The following is an 18916-nucleotide window of genomic DNA, read 5'->3' on the forward strand; positions in this document are numbered from 1 at the left end:
ATGGTCCGATCCCGTATAGAACTTTGGTACAACAGCGACATCCGTCTAACCTTTTATCCCGATTTAACCCGAACCTTTTATTGACGATGATGTGGTCTATCTCATTACGGTACCCTCCACCGGGTGACTCCCACGTCCAGCGTAGAGAGGAGGGCTTCTGGAATTGCGAGTTCCCATGGATGGTCTTAGTCGTCATGATGAACTCGGAAAGCCTCTCCCCTGGTCATTCCATTGTAGGCCGTGGGTCCCGATGTGAAGTTCCTCCGGCGTTCTTCTTGGGCCAACTTTGGCGTTGAAGTCGCCAATTATGACCTTGTAAAAGGCATGATCTTCTCGGTAGAACTTCTCCAGGTCCATATAGAAAGCTTCGACTTCTTCTTCTTCGTAGCTTGATGTTGGAGCGTAAGCGACGAAGATAGTCAAAGCCGGTGTGGGACCACATCTTCTCATCCGCAGACGTCCGATTCGGGTCGTGAGTTGTTCGAAAGAGTCGATGTTCTGTGCCATACTCGTGTTGACGAGGACGCCAACTCCACCAACACCTCTACTGTCGCATGTTCCTAAGAACAGTTCTTCTCCAGTTTCAAATACAGCGTTGAGAGAGTGACGTCGTCTCGTCTCGGTCAGTCCGATGACGTCGTACTTGATCTTCTTGGCTTGCACCATCAGATCTTCGATGGCCGCTTCCGATGCAAGAGTGCGTGCGTTATAAGTACAGATCGTCATCCTAGTCCTTTTCCGTTTCGGTAGCCTACATGACTCCTGCAACCCCGTCCTACCTGGCGCTACCGTACCAGGCTTTCTACCGGAGTCAGGAGACTCTTTTCTATTACTGTTTTTTGCATGAAATTTAAAACCCACGGGCAGGTTGCAAGCCTCTAGTCCCATGGGTTTTTGGGAGAACTTCCGTTCTCCCAGAGTGGACATGTGGAGCTTATTTGTTGGAGGCGACTCCAAACCGCCTCCCTTGCACCTCCCAGTCAATTGATTGCAGGCTTTTGGCCGGACCGACGTGCGGGATACAATGATTTTACGAGTCAGTCCTGGCACAGCAGAAGCAGGGAGTCCATCCCCTGAATCCACCTGCGTCTCTGGGCAAGCACAAGGTCGCTTTTGGTCCGCGGTTAGCCCCCTATCCGCCACCTGGGGACGCGCCACGTAGCCTCGCGACTAACCGGCTGTGATCCCTCTAGTGAGGGAGATCCGTGGGAGCAGAGTATATGGTAAATTAATGCTCCCCAAGAAACTTTGATGTCAGCAATTTGGTGAAATCTATTAGGTTGATGCAAAAATAATGCCCTTTGTCTTCAAGGTTATGGTTACAAATTTTTAACTGTTACCCTCATCTATAACAGCAGAAGCTGCACGGGGTTTTGTATCGCATTTCGTTGGGGTTATTAGCGATTAGGTGATTTTGAACGAGAATCAGGATTTGGTCGATACCAAGTCTGAGCGAGTGACAAAGAAACCGCCGTTTTGAGATCTGCTCAGCACAACGTTGTTAACAACACAACATCGCGTTGTCATGCAACAAGAACTATCCGTTTCTCAATCGTATTGTTACGCACGATCAGAAATGGATCCTTTGCGACAACAGGAAGCATTCCGTCTAATTGATGGACGAGGATGAAGCTTCCAGGCACTTTTCGAAGCCGGAAATGCACTCGAAGAAGACCATCGTAACTGTGTAGTGGTGTGTTACAGGTGTAATCCACTACAGATCATGAAACCTAACGACCCCATCACCGCAGAGAAGTACTGAAAGAACTGGACGAAAAGCACCGGAGATTTCTTCGCCCCGGGTTAGTGAATAGAAAGGGCCCTGTTCTCCTACACGACAATGCCCGGCCACAAATTTCAAATGTGACGCTACTGAATTTGGATGAGTTAGCTTAGGAGACTCTGCTTCAACTAACTTCGTCAGACCTTTTGCCAACCAACTATCATTTTTTTCGAACATCTGGGCAACTGCATAAGAGGAAAGATCATTCAACACCAACGTGATGCCGAAAACGACATCCGGAAGTTCATCGACTCGAAAAGTTTGAACTGTTATGCAGCGGGAGTAAACAAACTTGTGCCTCGTTGGCAAAAATAGTGGACTGTAGTAGTTCTTACTTTGATTGATAAGTTGATTTTGAAGCGAGTTATAGCATTCCAAAGTGGATGCTTGCAAACGCGCATTATTTTTGCACCAACCTTTTATATGCAAACTTCAGGTGTCAACTATCTAATCATAGACGTGGCAGACTCACTAAGATGTTGCAAAGTTAACAACAGTTCGATATTGTCTCACAACTCACAAATATTGGGTTGGTCCGGAAGTCTTGCACCAAATTCCAAACAAGTATAACTTTATTGTTCGCAGATGTCGATCAACAAAATGATGGCCATCATTATCCACTATGTATGTCCAATGCTTCATTAGTGTTTCTGTTCCAGAAGTCCAGAAATCTGGCGGCTGCGAATCAAAGCGCGAAGCCCCAACTTCCATTTTTCTGCTCATATATTTTTTTTCTTCTCTCGTACATGCAGCTTCAGTGCATGAAATAAATGGTAGGCAATTTTCTCACCTCTCAGAAAATTGCCGAACCTGGTCAGAAAGTTCTGCACGCACCCTGCTTATGTATTCTACTGACTTCGCCGCGCCTGACTACCTCTTGGCATTGAAGCTGCACCTACGAGAGAAAAAATTCGATGATCAGAAAAAGCGGGAAATTGGGATTTCATGATTCTTCGATACGCAGCCTCCAGTGTTCAGAACTTCTTCAATTGATGGTCTAGTGAAGCCTTAGACAAACGTAATAGATCATAAGAGTCATTTTTTTGTTGATTGATATCTGCGAACAATAAGGTTATAACTGTTTGAAAAAAAGAAACGTAAGATTTGCTGCGTCTCTCGGACAAACATAATATATTGAGCTGACGCAAAAGAAATGCAGGGTTTTCCATTATTTTCAATATTTTTGTGGCAATAAAGTAAATTTGTGTGCAAAGTACTATGCATTGTTGGCGGGTTCCAATATATATTCCTATTTATTTATTTATTTGTGTTAGAGCCGAACTGACGCTCAAAGTGCTCGGAGTGCCAACACAGTATTGAGCCAAGGAAGTGTCATCGAATGCACAGGACAAAAGTGGTCCCAAAAATTGCGTTCCGTCAACAGCTGGCTCGAAGAGGAACTAAATAGTAGACTCGGTCTGAATGGTTTGAACGGCGCTTCGGCCAAGTTTCAGCTCTTAGATTTGAACGAAAATCGTGGCTGTATATCTGGAAACAAAATTCAATTCTTCCTAAAAATATCGGCTTGAGTAAAACTTTTTAACCATTTTGGAAAAGGTATGGAATAAGCTTTCTAACATTCTGTGATATTTCGTACAAAAGCGTTACTTCACTGATATAAAATAGTGTTGAATGTGATGAAGTAAAACCTGCACTTCTCCTGGGTCATCCTAATACTTTAGAAAGGCTTGAGTTAAATTTTTTATGCAGATTTAGAAAGGGTATAAAATAAGCTTTCTGACTATCTATAACACTTCATGATAGTTCCTACCTTTTTGCTATGAAACATTGTTAAATCTGGTCGAACAAAAAACCCTGCATTTCTTCTGCATCAACCTAGTAACTGAGAGGCAGGCATGAGCGATAAATCCGTTTCATCCGTTTAGGAAGAGCTCAACTTCACTTCAGAATCGTTCGAGGCTTATGAATGCGTGTCCGGTCAGTGACATGCACAGTCTACTTCAAAATGATATGGAGCTCGATGCAGTTGCGTAAGCGCCTGCGCTCGAAGCGGTGCGGTAAAACATAGCGATTAGGATGGAGAGGAAACCCTTGCTAGCACCACTCGGTGCAGTTCGCAGCGGTCCCATCTCGATCCCATCCGCGCCGCTTCAACCGCAGCCGTTTCTGCAACTACACCGAGCTTCATGTCGTTTTGACTCGACTATGTCAAGCCATTCTTTTTGTCCTATCAGACAATTATTACGCCAATTTATTGATCTCGGAAGTATGAAAAGGTTGGTTGGGACTGGAGAGGTTTCGAACCATTGATCGTGCATTCGCAGCCGCATCTCTTAAAACTGCGTTAAATCAATTTTAGAAGTTAGACATACTACGTTCATTCCATCCATCGGCTATTTCGCAATTATAGGCAATTTACCAGCCGGTGGAACATGTAGGCCAACCAGCAGTAAAGCTTAGTCACTACCACCCATGTTATATAAATTTGTGAAAAATTATGTAAGGTTTTGAATTATGTTAACACCAGTAAGCACTTACCTATATAATGTTTAATAAGTTCATTTGAATCATCCCTAACAACTCCGATCTGATCATTGAAAATAGAGGGATTCTCATGCGGTTCTGCATTATAACAAACGCATCCTGTTGTGTAAAACATTCCCGTTAACTGAAAAATTGGTACAATTGGTCAATTTTTTTTCTCCATTTCTAAGAAATACTAACTTTACTCCCTTCTTCACAGTCTCCATCAACTTCGAATCCCAACATAGGTTGGTAGCCCCTGTAGATATCCCAATATAAAACAACTATTGTATTTCCTTTGGCAGACTTAGAATACCTGAAAGAAATCAAATTTACAAAAACGTTACAGAAATCTTACAGCTAGCAAAAGTGCGAGGGCGTCTCGAAGCGCGTTGCGCTTCCAGTCTCGCAAAACCCTCTTAAAATTCATTGTCATGGTTTCATTCTCGAATCAAATGGTTGTGTACAGTACGTTAAATTCCATCTCCTCCAAATAGGAACGCACTTTTTCACCACCACATTCCTTCCTCTCCGTACTTGTTGTGACAGCACATAGATCAATCAAATTAATCGAATCATCAGCAGGTCCAAAAAAATTGTTGATATTATAGATAAGCGATATCTCTGAGAATCTACGCCCGCTTACTTATTTACGCGAAAGAGCACTGTGATCATGGTGGAAAATCAGTGAACAAGCAATTTACCGTAGACAAACCCAACCCGTAAACAAACCACAATCTCATAAAGATCAAATCCAGCAAATATGCATGAACGGTTGATCTCGCTTACACAAACAACAAGGATGATTGTAAGATTTCAGGTGGAGTATTCGCATACGGGGTTGTAGATTAACCGGGCGGTGCAAGGGATGGAGCGTTGCAATAGATGGCGTCGTACAAAACAGCATTCTGGAGGCGGCTGTTTGCAGCAATGCAGGGAGAAGTGGACGGAATCACCTCCGTCTCCATAATCCACGACCATGTGTACGGATACTCTACCTGAAATCCGTACCACCCCAGATTCGTGGTATGCTACCTTTAATCATCAGTAGTGCGATGCATCGCTAGTTCGGTGATGTTGTAAATAAAGTTCAGTTGCAATAATACCCCAACTTAACTGGTTTAATTACTAGAAATATTTAATATAAGATATAAGTACATATTTTCGTCAATTTTGCACAATTGTGCGCATATTTGGAAGAACTCCAGTTATAGATACATATAGCAAAACAGTATGTTTACAGATTAGTTCACATCATTGCAGTTTTACGAAAAACTAAAAATGATTACTTAATTCCGAACATCCGACTTTTTTCACCTATATGAATATAAAGAATTCTGAGATTTGTGGTCCAGGGAACGCCCACAGAATAAGATCTTCGGATACTATATGTGTTAGGGAAGTTGACACAAAACTGAAAAGTACTTCTACTCATTAAAATTCCTATAAATTTGTCTAAGTGCTGATGATTTGCTGCGAGCACTAACTCTAACATGTGTTCTGCACAGTTGTACTACCCTTAGCAACTCTGCTGATTCGTCTGAACCATAGCGGTAGCTCCGCCATCGAAAACCCGGATTCCACGGGTACCTTCACCTCCTTCCAGTACTCGCCCCCGCCTCAATTCTAAATATTTTGCAAAGATGAAACGTGAATTTCTTAACTACGATCGAATTCCAGGTGACAGCTATCTTTTATGATACACGGACGGAAATTTCGAACAGGCTTCGGGAACAGTATTTCGAGCAAAATTTGACTGAGGAAAATTTCAAAGAAATCATCCGTCCTTAATAACAATGATAACAATGTCATGTACACTTTTTTCCTCGTGTTCATATAGTTTAAGGGCCCTGATAAAGGATAAAAGGATAAAATCACTGGCGTATCAATCCACTTGGGATGCGCCAACGCATTTTACTGGAATTCGTAATCGTTGAAGTTTTGGAACGCGTGTTGGCTTATACAATGACTTGCGGGGGCCGGCCGATGATCAAGTCAGTGTTTTTATCCACCCAGACAAGCGTGGTACCGATTTATCGGTCCCGGAGGGATGGAAGGCTTGGTGAGCGCTAGGGCGGATTCGAACCCTTGACTGTGTGGCTACAGAGGACCTCTAACCGACTGCGCCACACCCGCCTCCATGGTAGTGATAACCAAAATGAACAAAAATGTTGAGATTTGAGATCAGATTAGTAAAGCGTATGGTGATGTAATTGAATCAAGTACTTAAGTACCATGGTTAGTCAGAAATCCTTCTGAATATTTCCTTGGAGTTTTTACCGGAGTTTAGCAGGGTGTATTTGCAGGCTTTTGCATGGTCAAAGTGCAATCTCACGCCAATCATGGTTCTATCTTCATCTAAAAAACACCAAGCACTCACCTCCAGGCGACGACGATCGTCGCTCCAACAGTCGGCGAAGCTTGCGATCCACCAAAAACCCCCACCACCCATCTCTTGTTGGCAATTAGCACAAAATGTGTGCTTTGAGCCAACTTCTTGGCAACAAGGACGATATTCTTCTGGATATTATCCATCTAGTCATGTAATCCCAACAGAAATCAGTAATCAGCGAAGTCAGCGATGAACGGCCATAAATAGCCACCTTTCCGGAAGCTCCAGAAATACGGAACTATGACACAGGACAAGGCGCAACAGTGGGAGTGGCAGCGCGGCGGCGCAGCATTGGGTATCGATTTGAGTCCACGTGGTTATTGAAATCTTGGCTCGCCAACGTCCGCGAACTTCCTAAATTTTAACAACTAGCTAGGACTTTCTACCTTTAATCTTTCTGAAAAATATCATCGATAGCGATGATTGCAAGCCAGGGTGATCAATTAGAAGCCCACTTTGTGGTTGCTCACCATATTGTACTCATATCGCCCTATTGTGCGGCGGAAAACAACCGGCTTGCACTTTTCAGTTGCATCAATCCACTGCACTATCGTGCTACATAATAACGAACTTATCCTATCGTGTGTGCAGCGAAATTCCAGAAAGCCGTAAAACCTACGAGAGCGGTGAAATGAAGTGGGACGCGCCTCACGGCGTCAGAAGGACGCGTCACGATGCGGAAGTACCGCGCAATGAGGCCGCCCCCTGAGTTCTGAGCCGCGCGGGCGGCGCTGATCGTCGACTATGCGCTGCGATGGTTATTGACTATTCACAGCAGCGCGCTCACCAAACCGCAGAGCCGCCATGTCGCGCCGCCCGCGCTGCTCTGAACTCTGCGGGCAGTCTAAAGGACAAAAGGATAAAGTCACCGACGTATGACGTACCACTTGGGATGCGCCAACGCGTTTTTCTGGAATTCGTAATCGTTGAGGTTTTGGAATGCGTGTTGTCCTATACAATGACTTGCGGTGGATAGCCGATGTGTCAAGTCAGCGTTTTTATCCTTCCAGACAAGTCTGGTCTCTATTTATCGACCCCGGAGGGATGAAAGGCTTGGTTGCCACTAGGGCGGATTCGAACCTCCGATCGATCGTGCGGGAGGCGGAACCTCTGACCGCTACACTACGCCCGCCCTTGTAATCGGAATTATGCTTCCAAATTATTCCGGTGTCAAAGTAATATAGGCATAAAATCAAGTTTGAGTATTCTCCGAATGTAGTACTGCCGCATTTAGAAAGAGAACTATGGAATCATCATTTCATTTCATCAGCACTTAAAAGCGGTGTATAACGTATCACGATTTTGACGTGGTGCCGAGCCCACACCAAAAGCATCGAGTTTGGATAGCCTATTGTAGAACCCAGCGTTATTCAGCTCATCTTTCCCTTATGGTCGTAAAATAATGGCGTGAGAACCGCTTTAGTTCCTACGAGGTACGTTGGAACGCGCTTCTTTGTACAATTTCGCATCGTCTATTTATTAGTCTTATTTGAGTAAGTTGGTGAGGAGACATCATTGATCTGCGACCGCTCGCACTTGAATGCTGCGCGTGCACAATGGTGACGCGTTGCAACTGAAATCGTCGCGAAAAACGGCTTCTTATGCGACGTTTCTGACTACGATTAGGCAAAAATGAGCAGAACCGTACACGTTTCTGCTATTTACTGCCAAAAATCCACAGAACAGAACTCTTTCGCTCTGAGTTCCCCACCACCTCAACGTGGTGATGCACTGCTTTTAAATTTTTGAGAAAAGGAAAGGAAAGAAGAAAACGTCGTTAGAAGGGCTACGGATTTAATTTTACAGAAAATGTCTCTACTTTTAATTCGTGCTCATCAGTGAAGGCGAGCGAAGCGAGCACCACAAGAATTCTGATATCCGACATTGTAACAATCAACTGAATGACTAAGAAAATGAGGGAAACGTTTATTTTCTACAATTGCAACAAATTCCGAGCCATAACTCTACTGCACACCAAGATTCTCATACATCTGTTTCCTCTCCGGAATGAAATGCCTCCGAATCGCATGTCCAATCATAGCTGAGACCGATGTGAGCCCCAACACAACTCCGGAAAATACCGTAGCTTTGTGCTCAAACGATTCAGCCAGTGTCCGTTTACGTGTACGTTCACATAAGTAAACTGAAAACACAAACTATTTGTATGCGTGGTTCATTCATATCCGCAACAACAAACAAAGAGATCAACGGCGATAGTTTTTTCATAAGACAAATGCGTACATACTCTCACATTTAGCATTATTAGCCAATACCAACTTAATTTGTGCGATTTTTGAGTATACCTTCAAAAATGACAACAGATGAGACCAATAATAATTGATTATTGATCGCACAAATCGCACAAATTAAGTTGGTATTAGCTAATAATGCGAAATGTGAGAGTATGTACGTAATTGAAATAATAATAATTCCAGAAGAAAGAAAAAATTCTTTGAGTAGCCTACCCACAAATCTGAAAACAGTGGACCCGTGTTTTCCCCCAAAAATTCTCTTCTCACTAAGAGACAAGGTATTCAATTCTATATCATTCGAACTGCACTTACAGTTACTCTTCGGTCCGTACGGTTGCACATCGATGTCCGGTGAGAACTCCGCGATCACATCGCTGAAAAAAATTTCTGTCTGAGCTTATCTTATACCGTCAAATGATTTAGAATGTATAAATCAATTGCACAGTTCTGTTTGTTTCTCCGAACGAACGCGACGCATTCGCTTCAACTCACTTATTTTGCTAATTGTACGAAACCCTCTTTCGGACTTCACCGAATCGAACGTATACAGCAGCCTTTCCGGCAAACATAGGAAAAGACTACTGCAAATACTGGCACAGTTATTTCCTGAGATTTTACGGTTGAGGGCCCAATGTGTTAGAGATCACCGTATTTACAATAGAGAACAGGGATCTTGTCAGGTCGATGAACAAAACGTTAATTTAGATGAAAGATTTGACAGTCCAACCTGTATCCTTGGCAGTGCATAGTTATATTTATTCGATCTTTACACACGTACTTCTGTGGAAGTGGCGCTGTTATGATAATGGATGAGTTGTCTGATTCGAATGTCACTGTATCATCTGTAAAGATGGATTGTCAAAAAAAAAACCAAAGCATGCATAGCCATAAAGAACAGAAACACACAAAAACGTTCATTCCAGACTACTGTAGTTACGTAGTTACTGGTCGAGGGGTATCTTTTGGCAAAATTCTTCACGTTCCTGTTTTGGAGACAATTCCGATTATGGATTCAATTATGGATCAATTTTGAAAGTGTACAAAGCACGAATCTTTATGGTAGTTGACAGCGATCGTCACGTTAGGCACGAGGATCACAATAAACGTGAACGTAGCTAGACGTGCGAGACGAGAGCAGTGGTCGCAAAGCGCGGAATAACATCTTTCTTCTAGTTTAGGTTATGATGTTTATTATTAGATAACTTTGCGACTAACTATTAATTTTGGTACTTATTTCTTTTGCACACGCATATACCTTGCGACTTCATAGTTCTTAATTGATGATCATCCGTCGAAGTATTCACCATGAGCGTCTATCACAGCGTTTCGCCTTTCTGAGAGGGTCACAATCCTAAAGGCCAGAAGCTGAAGGGTTGAGGCTTGATGAACAACTCAACAGTGGATTGACTTCAATGAAATAATTGAACAGTTACTGCTCCAGTGAATGCCTAAGGAGCTGAAACAGGTAGTAGTCTGATGAAGCAAGGTGTGGAAAATAGATAGAATGGGTCCGGTTCCGATCCAGTGTCTCACGTTGGTGGCATATGGCCGACCTCACATCCAACAGCGCGTTGTCGTTGAAGATGTGAAGAGACGGTCGCTTTCCTCGGACTACGGCGGCCAATCTGCGGAACTCCGAAGACTCTGGCGTCGACCGTCTGATAGGACATCAACTCTCACAATAGTAGTCCCTGCCCATCCCAAAAGCAGCAGAGGAAACTCTTTTGTTGGTGTTGGTTCAGTTGTGGTTGCTGCGGCTGCCGAACGCTTTGAGGGTGTGAGTGGACACGCCGACTATGGTTACCACAGAGGATCCAGCTCTCATTCCCTGAGGCCATATCCTGCATTCCGATCATAGCGGCGAAGCAACAATGACTGATTCAGTCATGGTTCACTCGGCATGAACTTTTGGACTCGGTCAGCTCACGGGGTCATCTCCACTCAAATATCCTGTGCAAATGAACCTCGATGATGCGCCTAGCAGTGCCGAGTTGTGCAGCTATAGTCACCGTCGTGGCGTTCGATAACCGCACCAAGAGACTGTGATGATCGCTGTCGATGATGGTGCGCGGATGTCTGTGAGTAGCAAGTTGTCGAAAGAGAAGCTCCGGTCGTTAAAGAGGCGGTACCTGTTGTTGGCAGTACTGTGGTTCCTGAGGTGTTGTTGGCAGTGCAGTGGCCGCCTGTGGTTCCGTATGGCGCTGCTTCCACTCGTGGAAGGGCATCACTCGCTGAAGACTTGGAAAACTTGGGCTTAGGGCCCAAAGTTGCCGTAAGATTGACTAGAATAATTATTTCAGGGAAATCTTTTGTGCTCAATTTTGAGAAAAAAAATGTAGTTGAAATAATACAAAAAAGAGAGTGCTCTGTGAAAAACTTCAATTCGACGGAGAATTCGAATTACTCTCGTGCAAATAACCACAGCCTAAAATCGAGCGACACCTACATGCATCATTCTTAGCTGAAAGAATCGAAATTGTGTTTCGCTTAGAAAGAAATGTGAATCTGGTTGTAGTGGAACTAATAGGCTGTGCGCTATGGGGATCCTGCTCACGAAAATGCTCAGAAAAACCAGAAAGGTTGTGGAATTTTACTTGATAATCAAAAGTTCACATATTGCTTTTCCTTGATACACCGCTCTTACTTACTTACTTACTTAGATACTTAGATGGCCCGTCTTCACTCGACGTGCGGGCCCCAGCATCTCTTCCACTCGTTTCGTTCCCTCGCCATTGTCATCCAAGATGTTCTCAAGCTTCGTGAGTGACGTTGACGAGGTCCTTGAGCCGTATCCAGCTGAGCTCTCAGCTGGTCCATCCGTGCAGCGAACACGTCACTCCATCTCGTTGGCGGTCTCCCTCGGGGGCGTTTAGCGTCCCTTGGGATCCACTCTAGCGTTCTTTTAGTCCATCTATCGTCGATTCTTCTCATGATGTGACCGGCCCATCTATGTTTTGCTTTCGATACATATTCCGCTGGGTCGCGAAGACGGGACATTCCTCTTAAGTCGGAGCTACGAAGACCGGCAAGGTGTTGTGTGCGTCGGTTCAACTTCAGAAGGCATCTCTCAAGGGCTCTGTGGGTAGTAAGTAGCTTCCTAGACGTGGCCGCGGTGTCTGCCCACGTCTCCGCTGCGTAACAGAGCGCTGGAAGGACTGTCGAGTCGAACAGATGGGCACGAAGATCATGGTCCGTCAGTTGGTCCGTAGCTTCCCTGACGGCTGCGAATGCTGCCCATGCTGCTCTCATTCTTCTATTCAGTTCTTCCTTCAAGTCGTTTTCCATGTTCATAGAACGTCCGAGGTATACGTATGACGGAGTTTCCACGATTTGGAAGCCTTCAAGTTGTACTCCTCCGTCCTCGCAGTGCGCGTTCTTCATGAACTGTGTCTTCTTTCTGTTTATTCGTAGTCCTATTCTCTTCCCTGCTTCGTTCAATTCGTTGAGCATCGTTTCTGCTTCATTGGTGCTGCTCGAAAAGAGAACGATGTCGTCCGCGAAACGAAGGTTCGAAAGAAATCTTCCATCAACACGTATGCCCCTTTCTTCCCAGGACAGTGATTTCATTATCCATTGCAATGCAGCCGTGAACAGCTTCGGCGATATAGTATCGCCTTGTCGTACCCCCTTTCCAATGGGTATGGTGAGAGGGCGGTGGAAAAGCTGTATCCTAGTCGTGCATCGTTCGTAGCAATTGGCTAATGTCCTCACATACGACGCGTCCACACCTTGATCGACCAGCGCTGACAGTATTGCATTCGTTTCTACGCTGTCAAAGGCTTTCTCATAGTCGACGAAGGTTAGAACAACCTTCGTCGACTATGAGAAAGCCTTTGACCTTCTAACCTTCTAACCTTCTAACACCGCTCTTACCTTCTGGAATTTTTTAAACTTCTTAAAACTTTCTTTCGATCTCTCTTGTTGGCCTCAGTTAGGCCTTTTTAACTTTAATCGTCTCTTTTTAGCCTTTTTCTTTCATTCTACGAACTTTCCACGATATCAAGTCCTGAGGACATTGGAATAAACTCCAGACATACCTCCGTAGGTCTCCGAATAAACAACTTTTTTCAGTTGCCAACGTAATTCTTCGTATTTCTTCACAAGAACAGTCTTCTAGAATAAAAAATTATCTGTCATCCAGAGGTCGTTTAAGGAATTTTGGACATGGAAACTCTGGTCACTACCGCTTACCGTCCCAAAGTAGAACTTCATGACCTTCTCCCTGTTATCGCGTGCAATGCTTGCGGTGAGCAAAGCGTCGCCTTTCGCCTTTTTTGCGCAATGACCTGATATTTTCGTCGAGGTGAGATCAAACTGTAAATATCGTAATATCAACACGGAACTCCATCATTGTGCATTGTCGAGAAAATTTCAAGGGAACAATACTTACTGGAATTCGATTATTTGTTCCATTTATATTCAAATTTATTATGGTGACAGCAAATGTGACGCTAAGACAGATTTGGTCCTAAAATAATCTACTAGACTTCCAGTGCATTTGAATGAAGTAATTATGCTTCATGATAAAACACTGTGACTCCTATTTTTTTCTTTCCCTGAAAAATATTTTTTGTCCCGTATCGAAATCGAACGAGATGAAAGATGACTTTTTCCACAACTAAGTTAAAGGCATCACCACACGAATCTGAGGTGGTGCAGATTTCAGGTGGAGTATTCGTACACAAGATGGGAGACTACGGAGAGGGGGGTGATTCCGTCCATTTCTTCCTAATTGCCGTAAAAAACGGCCCGGAAGATACGGCTTCATTCGTTTTGGCGCACCATTTTGTACAAGAGGTTCGATTGGAGCGCGCCAGCCTTGTGCCGCATCTTCCGGGCCGTTTTTTACGGCAATTAACAAGAAATGGACGGAATCACCTCCCTCTCCGTAGTCTCCCATCCCGTATACGAATACTCCACCTGAAATCTGCACCACCTCAGATTCGTGGGGTGATGTCTTTAACTGGACCTTCGACAACGAAGATCTTTTTATAGGTATAGAAGATCTAAGATCTAAAAAAGAATACCAGTAACTTTTCCTCATCTGTGGTCCGGGAGTCGTTAATTTGGTAAATTTATATCTACTGATTTCATTTAGCATAAAATAAAAACCTTCTGTTAGAAACGTTTTCCGACCGTCGTCAAATGCAGTGTTCGTAACAGTCAAGTCATGTATTGGTTTGGGACTCTGCTATCGTTATTTCTAGTTACCAGACTGTCACGATTCCTCCTCGCTGAACAGTGGGACGGCAAAAAGTCAGCTGATGTGGCTTATTCTCAGAAAAAAATCAATATTAAATTTAATCAATTGAAAGAAAAGAGATTAAATTAAAAGAGTTATGGGTGGAAAACGAGCTGCTCGAGAAGTCATAATATCTAGTGAATAAGCGAAGACATTCTCGCCGTAATAGAATTTTCACTAAAACTTACATTTCTGGATGCTGAGAGATGGCGTACCCATCACCTCCCAGCATCCAGAAATTCGTTACCGAGAACCAACCTTGTCGTCTCGAAGACCCACAGCTGTCGTCTCGTAGTCAATAAATGAAGTGAAGTTGGCATCGACACAGTAAGCGAGAATCAAAACTACAAGAAAAAAGTTAGTTAAAATAAACATGGTGAATAACTGCAAAAGAATAACGGGACAAAATCATGCTTACCGTAGCCTATGTAGCTAATATCATCAAGATTACTTGCATTCGCATATATTTCGTTTGTTATACGGAGGTCCCGAAGAGAATACAGACACTTATGTCTCGATTGTCAATTATTTTCAACTAGCTGTAGTGGCAAAAATTTGTACAACAGCAATGAAATGACGGACTCGACCGTTTTGAGCTATAGTAGGGTCAAGACGACATGAAGCACGTACGCAATTGCGTACTCGGTTTCTCTCGAGGCGCTTCGGTGGAGCGTAGTGGCTAGGAGCGTGGTGAAACCCTTGGTGGCACCATCCATCGCTGCAGTTTGCGACGGTCCCACCTCGGTTCCAACTGCTCTCTCCACCGCGCCGTTTCGAGCGCGTATGCAAATGCACCGTAACTACATTCGTGATTCATGCCGTTTTGACTCGACTATAATTTGGTCACCCAAGCCCTGATAACCGTTACTGTATCGTAGCGTTCTGGGTTCAAGAAAAGGATCTAGCTTCAGAACTTTTCTCACCTTCTGTAGCGGGAGAAGACCCACCAGACAACGACAACGACAACGACAACAGAAAGGGCCAAATTTACTATTCATATTAAGATTTAAGCACAACTCTAGTGACCTATATTCTTTCTTGTTTTTGTTTTTGGGACACCTGTGGGTGCTTTCTGATAGAATAAACAAGTGTACGACTTTCCTCACAATTATTTTGAACAATTTTTCACTTAGCAAGTTTCACTGAACAAAATTCAGTATATAAACAATTAATTTAAGAATCAGATGGAAAAAACAAACTTCTGCTCTAAGATAAGATCCAGATATTCCAATTTTTCACCTTTTTCACTCGTTCACTTGCTTCAAATTAAATATGTAGAGGAGCAGTGAAAACAGACACAAATTAGAAAAAGTGTGAAATGTTCGGAAGGAAGAAGCGCGGATGGAATGTTCACGACTGTCTTATTTGAAAAATTTTCCCGCTTCTTAAACGGGAACTCTGTGTTTTTTCTACTTTGAATATTTTAGAAATATTTGCATAGCGATGAGTTTCCCTCCAAAACGGCACCAATTATTATTGAGGTGGAAAACAAAGGCATTTAAATGAGAATGCGATTTAGCTCAACATTTTCCCTCTGTTTTTGACACCTCTACACATTTGCTGCAGAAAATAAACAGACGAGAATATTTGCCATGCTAAGAGACCCCACTAGGGCGTGTGTGGCTGGAACCCGGTCATGACGTTGCAAGCGAGGCGAAACGTATTGTCAACTGCTGTTGTTTATTGTACTGCTGTTTATTGTTTCTGTTTTCTGTTTTGTGACACACCTATGGGCGTTTTCAAAAGAATAAATAGATTAATCATAATAATGATATAATAATAAATAAATAATAAATAAACTTCCTAGCGTAAATGCAAATTCATACTTTTTTCTCAAAAACTAGGATAAAAGATGTAGTTTAACTCTAAGAATAATATGTATGAACAGGATCTAAAATATAAAATAGTAATATATTCAAGTTTAAAATAATGATCATCAAAAAAATAATAAATGTTAAAAATCTCGAAAATTAGATCCCAACAGAAAACACAAAACTACATAAACAACATCATTATTCCCTTGTGAAGACTGGATGGGTTCCACGGGTGTCAGTCCGCGAATCATGTACTACTTCAACACGTGATGCACTGAATTCAAACGGATAAAGGATCGTATAAAAGGACAAAACTTCAGAATGAGTGACTGTTAACTATGCAGAGAAAAAAGCAGTACTGAGAAAATCTGCATGTGATTCCAGCAGAGTAATACCAAGTGAAAATTTATAGTAAAGTACGTAAAAGTGAAGTTGTATGAAGCAATTTTTTGTTCATATTCACTTTTTTTAATGTATTTTTGCATATTTGTTGGTGGCAGAAGGAGTTCCTCATAGCATGTGCAAACTTCCATGTATCCAGGGAATTATTTTAAAAAAAAGTTTATCATGGAATACAATGAATGAAACTCACCAAGAAGTGTTCCGGTGATGCGCATAGCTTATTTCCATTGATTGCTAAATAACACATTCGAGAGGACCCATTCTAAGCCTGGGGATTGGGCGTCGCCAATGAGAAATTGGACTCAGATAAGAGGTTGCGACGAGAACGATGGAAGACGTTTCTTTTCAGAAACGAATTATTATTTCACGGATTGGCGAGAGCGCAGAATATGAGAAGAAGAGAAAAGAAGAGAGATGATGGTTTGAGAAATGAAAAATCAAATAAGTACGTAGGTATAATAATAGGGAAAAGACCAATTTTCCTTTTATCAAGGGACTTTTGAAAATAAGATAATAAAATGCAATTAGCATTCATCACTCTATCCCAGTAGGAATGTCTGGCTCAAATAATATGTGATCTTGAACATAAACGCTAGCCGATCTTTTTGGCATCTATCCAGAATTAGGACTTTTTTAGGTTAATTCAGTAATTTTCATCCATTCACAGCACAGGAACAACATTTTTGCTTGTTCCTCGCATTTTTTGCTGACCTGTAACTTTCAGCCGGCATCACTTAATTTATAAAACTCAAAAAATATTTTACCTAAAACATGTACTGATATGGGGTCATTCGTTTAAGCAGCACTGACGACAACAAAGGAAAAAGCATGGATCTTTCGTAACGCCCAGAATTTTCTCTACACAAAATTCTACGCACTCTGAAGAGTAGAAGAAGATCGACGACTTATGTATGGTTAGAGCCGCATGTGTTCAGAACCAGGATGTGTCACAAAATTGATTGCGTTGGGGTCTAAACAAAATCAAAAGTGGAACAAAATAGACTCGAGGTCCCAGATGACGAGTATGAGCTTGCCCACGCTCAATTCCCCCTATCGTCCTCGAAAACGGCGTGGGAAACAGGCTTAGTTTCTACGAGGTACGTTAGAACGCTCTGCGCCCGTGAACGCGTCGCATACACGAGCTACTCGATCAATGAGGTCTCCTCAGCAGCCTGTTCAAGTAAAACCAATGAATAGGCTGCTGAGGGAACTGAAACGTGAACAAGTTTAGCGCGTTCTAACGTACGTCGTAGGAACTAAAGAGGTCTTCCGCCGTATTTCAGGATGGCAGGGGAAATTGAACGTAGTCACGCTCGTACTCGTATTCTTCAATACAGGCTCTTTATTGCTTTACAAACATCCAGTTGCGTGATATGTTGCCTTCAATTGGATCAAACCTTTTCTTGGGACCGAACAGTGGGCGTAATAGTGCTGGCCAAGCAGAAAGAGCGCGTGTTGCTGCTGTTGTGCTGCGGTCACCAGGTTGAAGTCATTCGGCATCGACTGTATGCTAAAGTATAGATGGTGTAGTCCCGTCAAAACGACATGAACCACGATTTTAGTTGCACGAGCGATCGCGCTTTAGCAATGCGGTTTCTGAGCGCTCAAACAACTTGCGAGCGGTCCGCTCGACAACTTGCCAAATTTACCCAAGCGACGTCACCCGGATCGCATTTTGTGGTCGCATTTTTTCTTCGTTTTCATTCTTTTTGCTTTTCTTTCTGATTTTTTTTAGTGATTTATGTTTCTTTTCTCGTATTTTTGTTATGTTTGCTGTATTTGCTTTTGTTATAAAGATCTATAACGTATCTATATTGTTCTTAAATTATTGCATTGCTTTTGTTCATGTTTTGCTTCTAAAATTTGGTTCAAAATTGTATTTGCTTCTATTTTAATTCTTTTTTGTTTCTTCGCCTTCTTTACAAGCAAAAAAAAATGCAATAAAGTAAGAACAATACAGACGCAGTATATATTTCTATCACATGTGCAAATACAGCAAGCATAACAAAAATACGAAAGAAGGAACACAGAAGACGGAAACGGTAGAAAGAAAATCAAAAAATGAAAAAAAAAACCAAAAAATGCGGCCAATGTCGATCCGGGTGGCGTCATTTGGCAAATTGCCAAGCAGGCCGCTCGCAGCCCGCCCGCGAGCGGTCAACTAGACCGCATTGCACCAGCGCGACCGCTCGTCTAGCTACACTCGCGCTTCACGTCGTTTTACCCGCCTATACATAGAGAATTATATGTCATCAAACGAACACATTGCAAGATCGCGAGCTCTTGCGTGAACGTTATGTGCACCATAACCCTCCGCTATTTTCGGTTTTTTGACAATCACACGTCAGGAATGCACGCGACTCAATCTTTGTTTTTTTTTCGGTTGAAAAGAATTCTAATGCGAGGATGAATACGCCCCATTATTATTCTCTAGGAGAAGTCCATGTTCATAACTCCATAAGGAGGCAAGGAAAAGTTGCACCGATTCTAAAACCTGCACTGTGTAAACCATCTCAGCCACAGCTAAAGGCATCATTCCACGAATAT

The 18916-nt window shown here is 42.8% G+C and overlaps 4 protein-coding genes across 5 annotated transcripts; 1 reads left to right on the plus strand and 3 right to left on the minus strand.

Moving 5' to 3' along the window:
* Positions 1-192: 192 nt before the first annotated feature.
* On the minus strand, positions 193-6802 carry RB195_015431 (uncharacterized protein; the record flags this gene model as incomplete). Its single annotated transcript, XM_064206143.1, has 4 exons — positions 193-1073; positions 4283-4412; positions 4469-4583; positions 6648-6802. The coding sequence occupies 4 exons, from the start codon at positions 6800-6802 to the stop codon at positions 193-195; spliced, it is 1281 nt and encodes a 426-aa protein (XP_064062024.1).
* Positions 6803-8623: 1821 nt separating this feature from the next.
* Positions 8624-10218, minus strand: RB195_015432 (uncharacterized protein; the record flags this gene model as incomplete). Its single annotated transcript, XM_064206144.1, has 4 exons — positions 8624-8802; positions 9224-9285; positions 9639-9753; positions 10167-10218. The coding sequence occupies 4 exons, from the start codon at positions 10216-10218 to the stop codon at positions 8624-8626; spliced, it is 408 nt and encodes a 135-aa protein (XP_064062025.1).
* A 197-nt stretch (positions 10219-10415) lies between these two features.
* On the plus strand, positions 10416-10769 carry RB195_015433 (uncharacterized protein; the record flags this gene model as incomplete). The annotated part of the gene is made up of 1 exon (XM_064206145.1): positions 10416-10769. The coding sequence occupies one exon, from the start codon at positions 10416-10418 to the stop codon at positions 10767-10769; it is 354 nt and encodes a 117-aa protein (XP_064062026.1).
* Positions 10770-11590: 821 nt separating this feature from the next.
* RB195_015434 (uncharacterized protein) lies at positions 11591-17869 on the minus strand (the record flags this gene model as incomplete). Of its 2 annotated transcripts, XM_064206147.1 has the most annotated exons (7): positions 11591-12730; positions 12785-12837; positions 12949-13024; positions 13103-13225; positions 13302-13379; positions 14412-14497; positions 16560-16584. In XM_064206147.1, the coding sequence occupies 7 exons, from the start codon at positions 16582-16584 to the stop codon at positions 11591-11593; spliced, it is 1581 nt and encodes a 526-aa protein (XP_064062028.1). The 2 variants fall into 2 exon arrangements, with proteins under 2 accessions (XP_064062028.1, XP_064062027.1); XM_064206146.1 differs by lacking the exons at positions 12785-12837; positions 16560-16584 and adding an exon at positions 17767-17869 and having other exon boundaries at positions 11591-12639.
* Positions 17870-18916: the final 1047 nt, after the last annotated feature.

This window comes from Necator americanus, chromosome V, assembly GCF_031761385.1.
Source record: "Necator americanus strain Aroian chromosome V, whole genome shotgun sequence".
Lineage (NCBI taxonomy): Eukaryota > Metazoa > Nematoda > Chromadorea > Rhabditida > Ancylostomatidae > Necator > Necator americanus.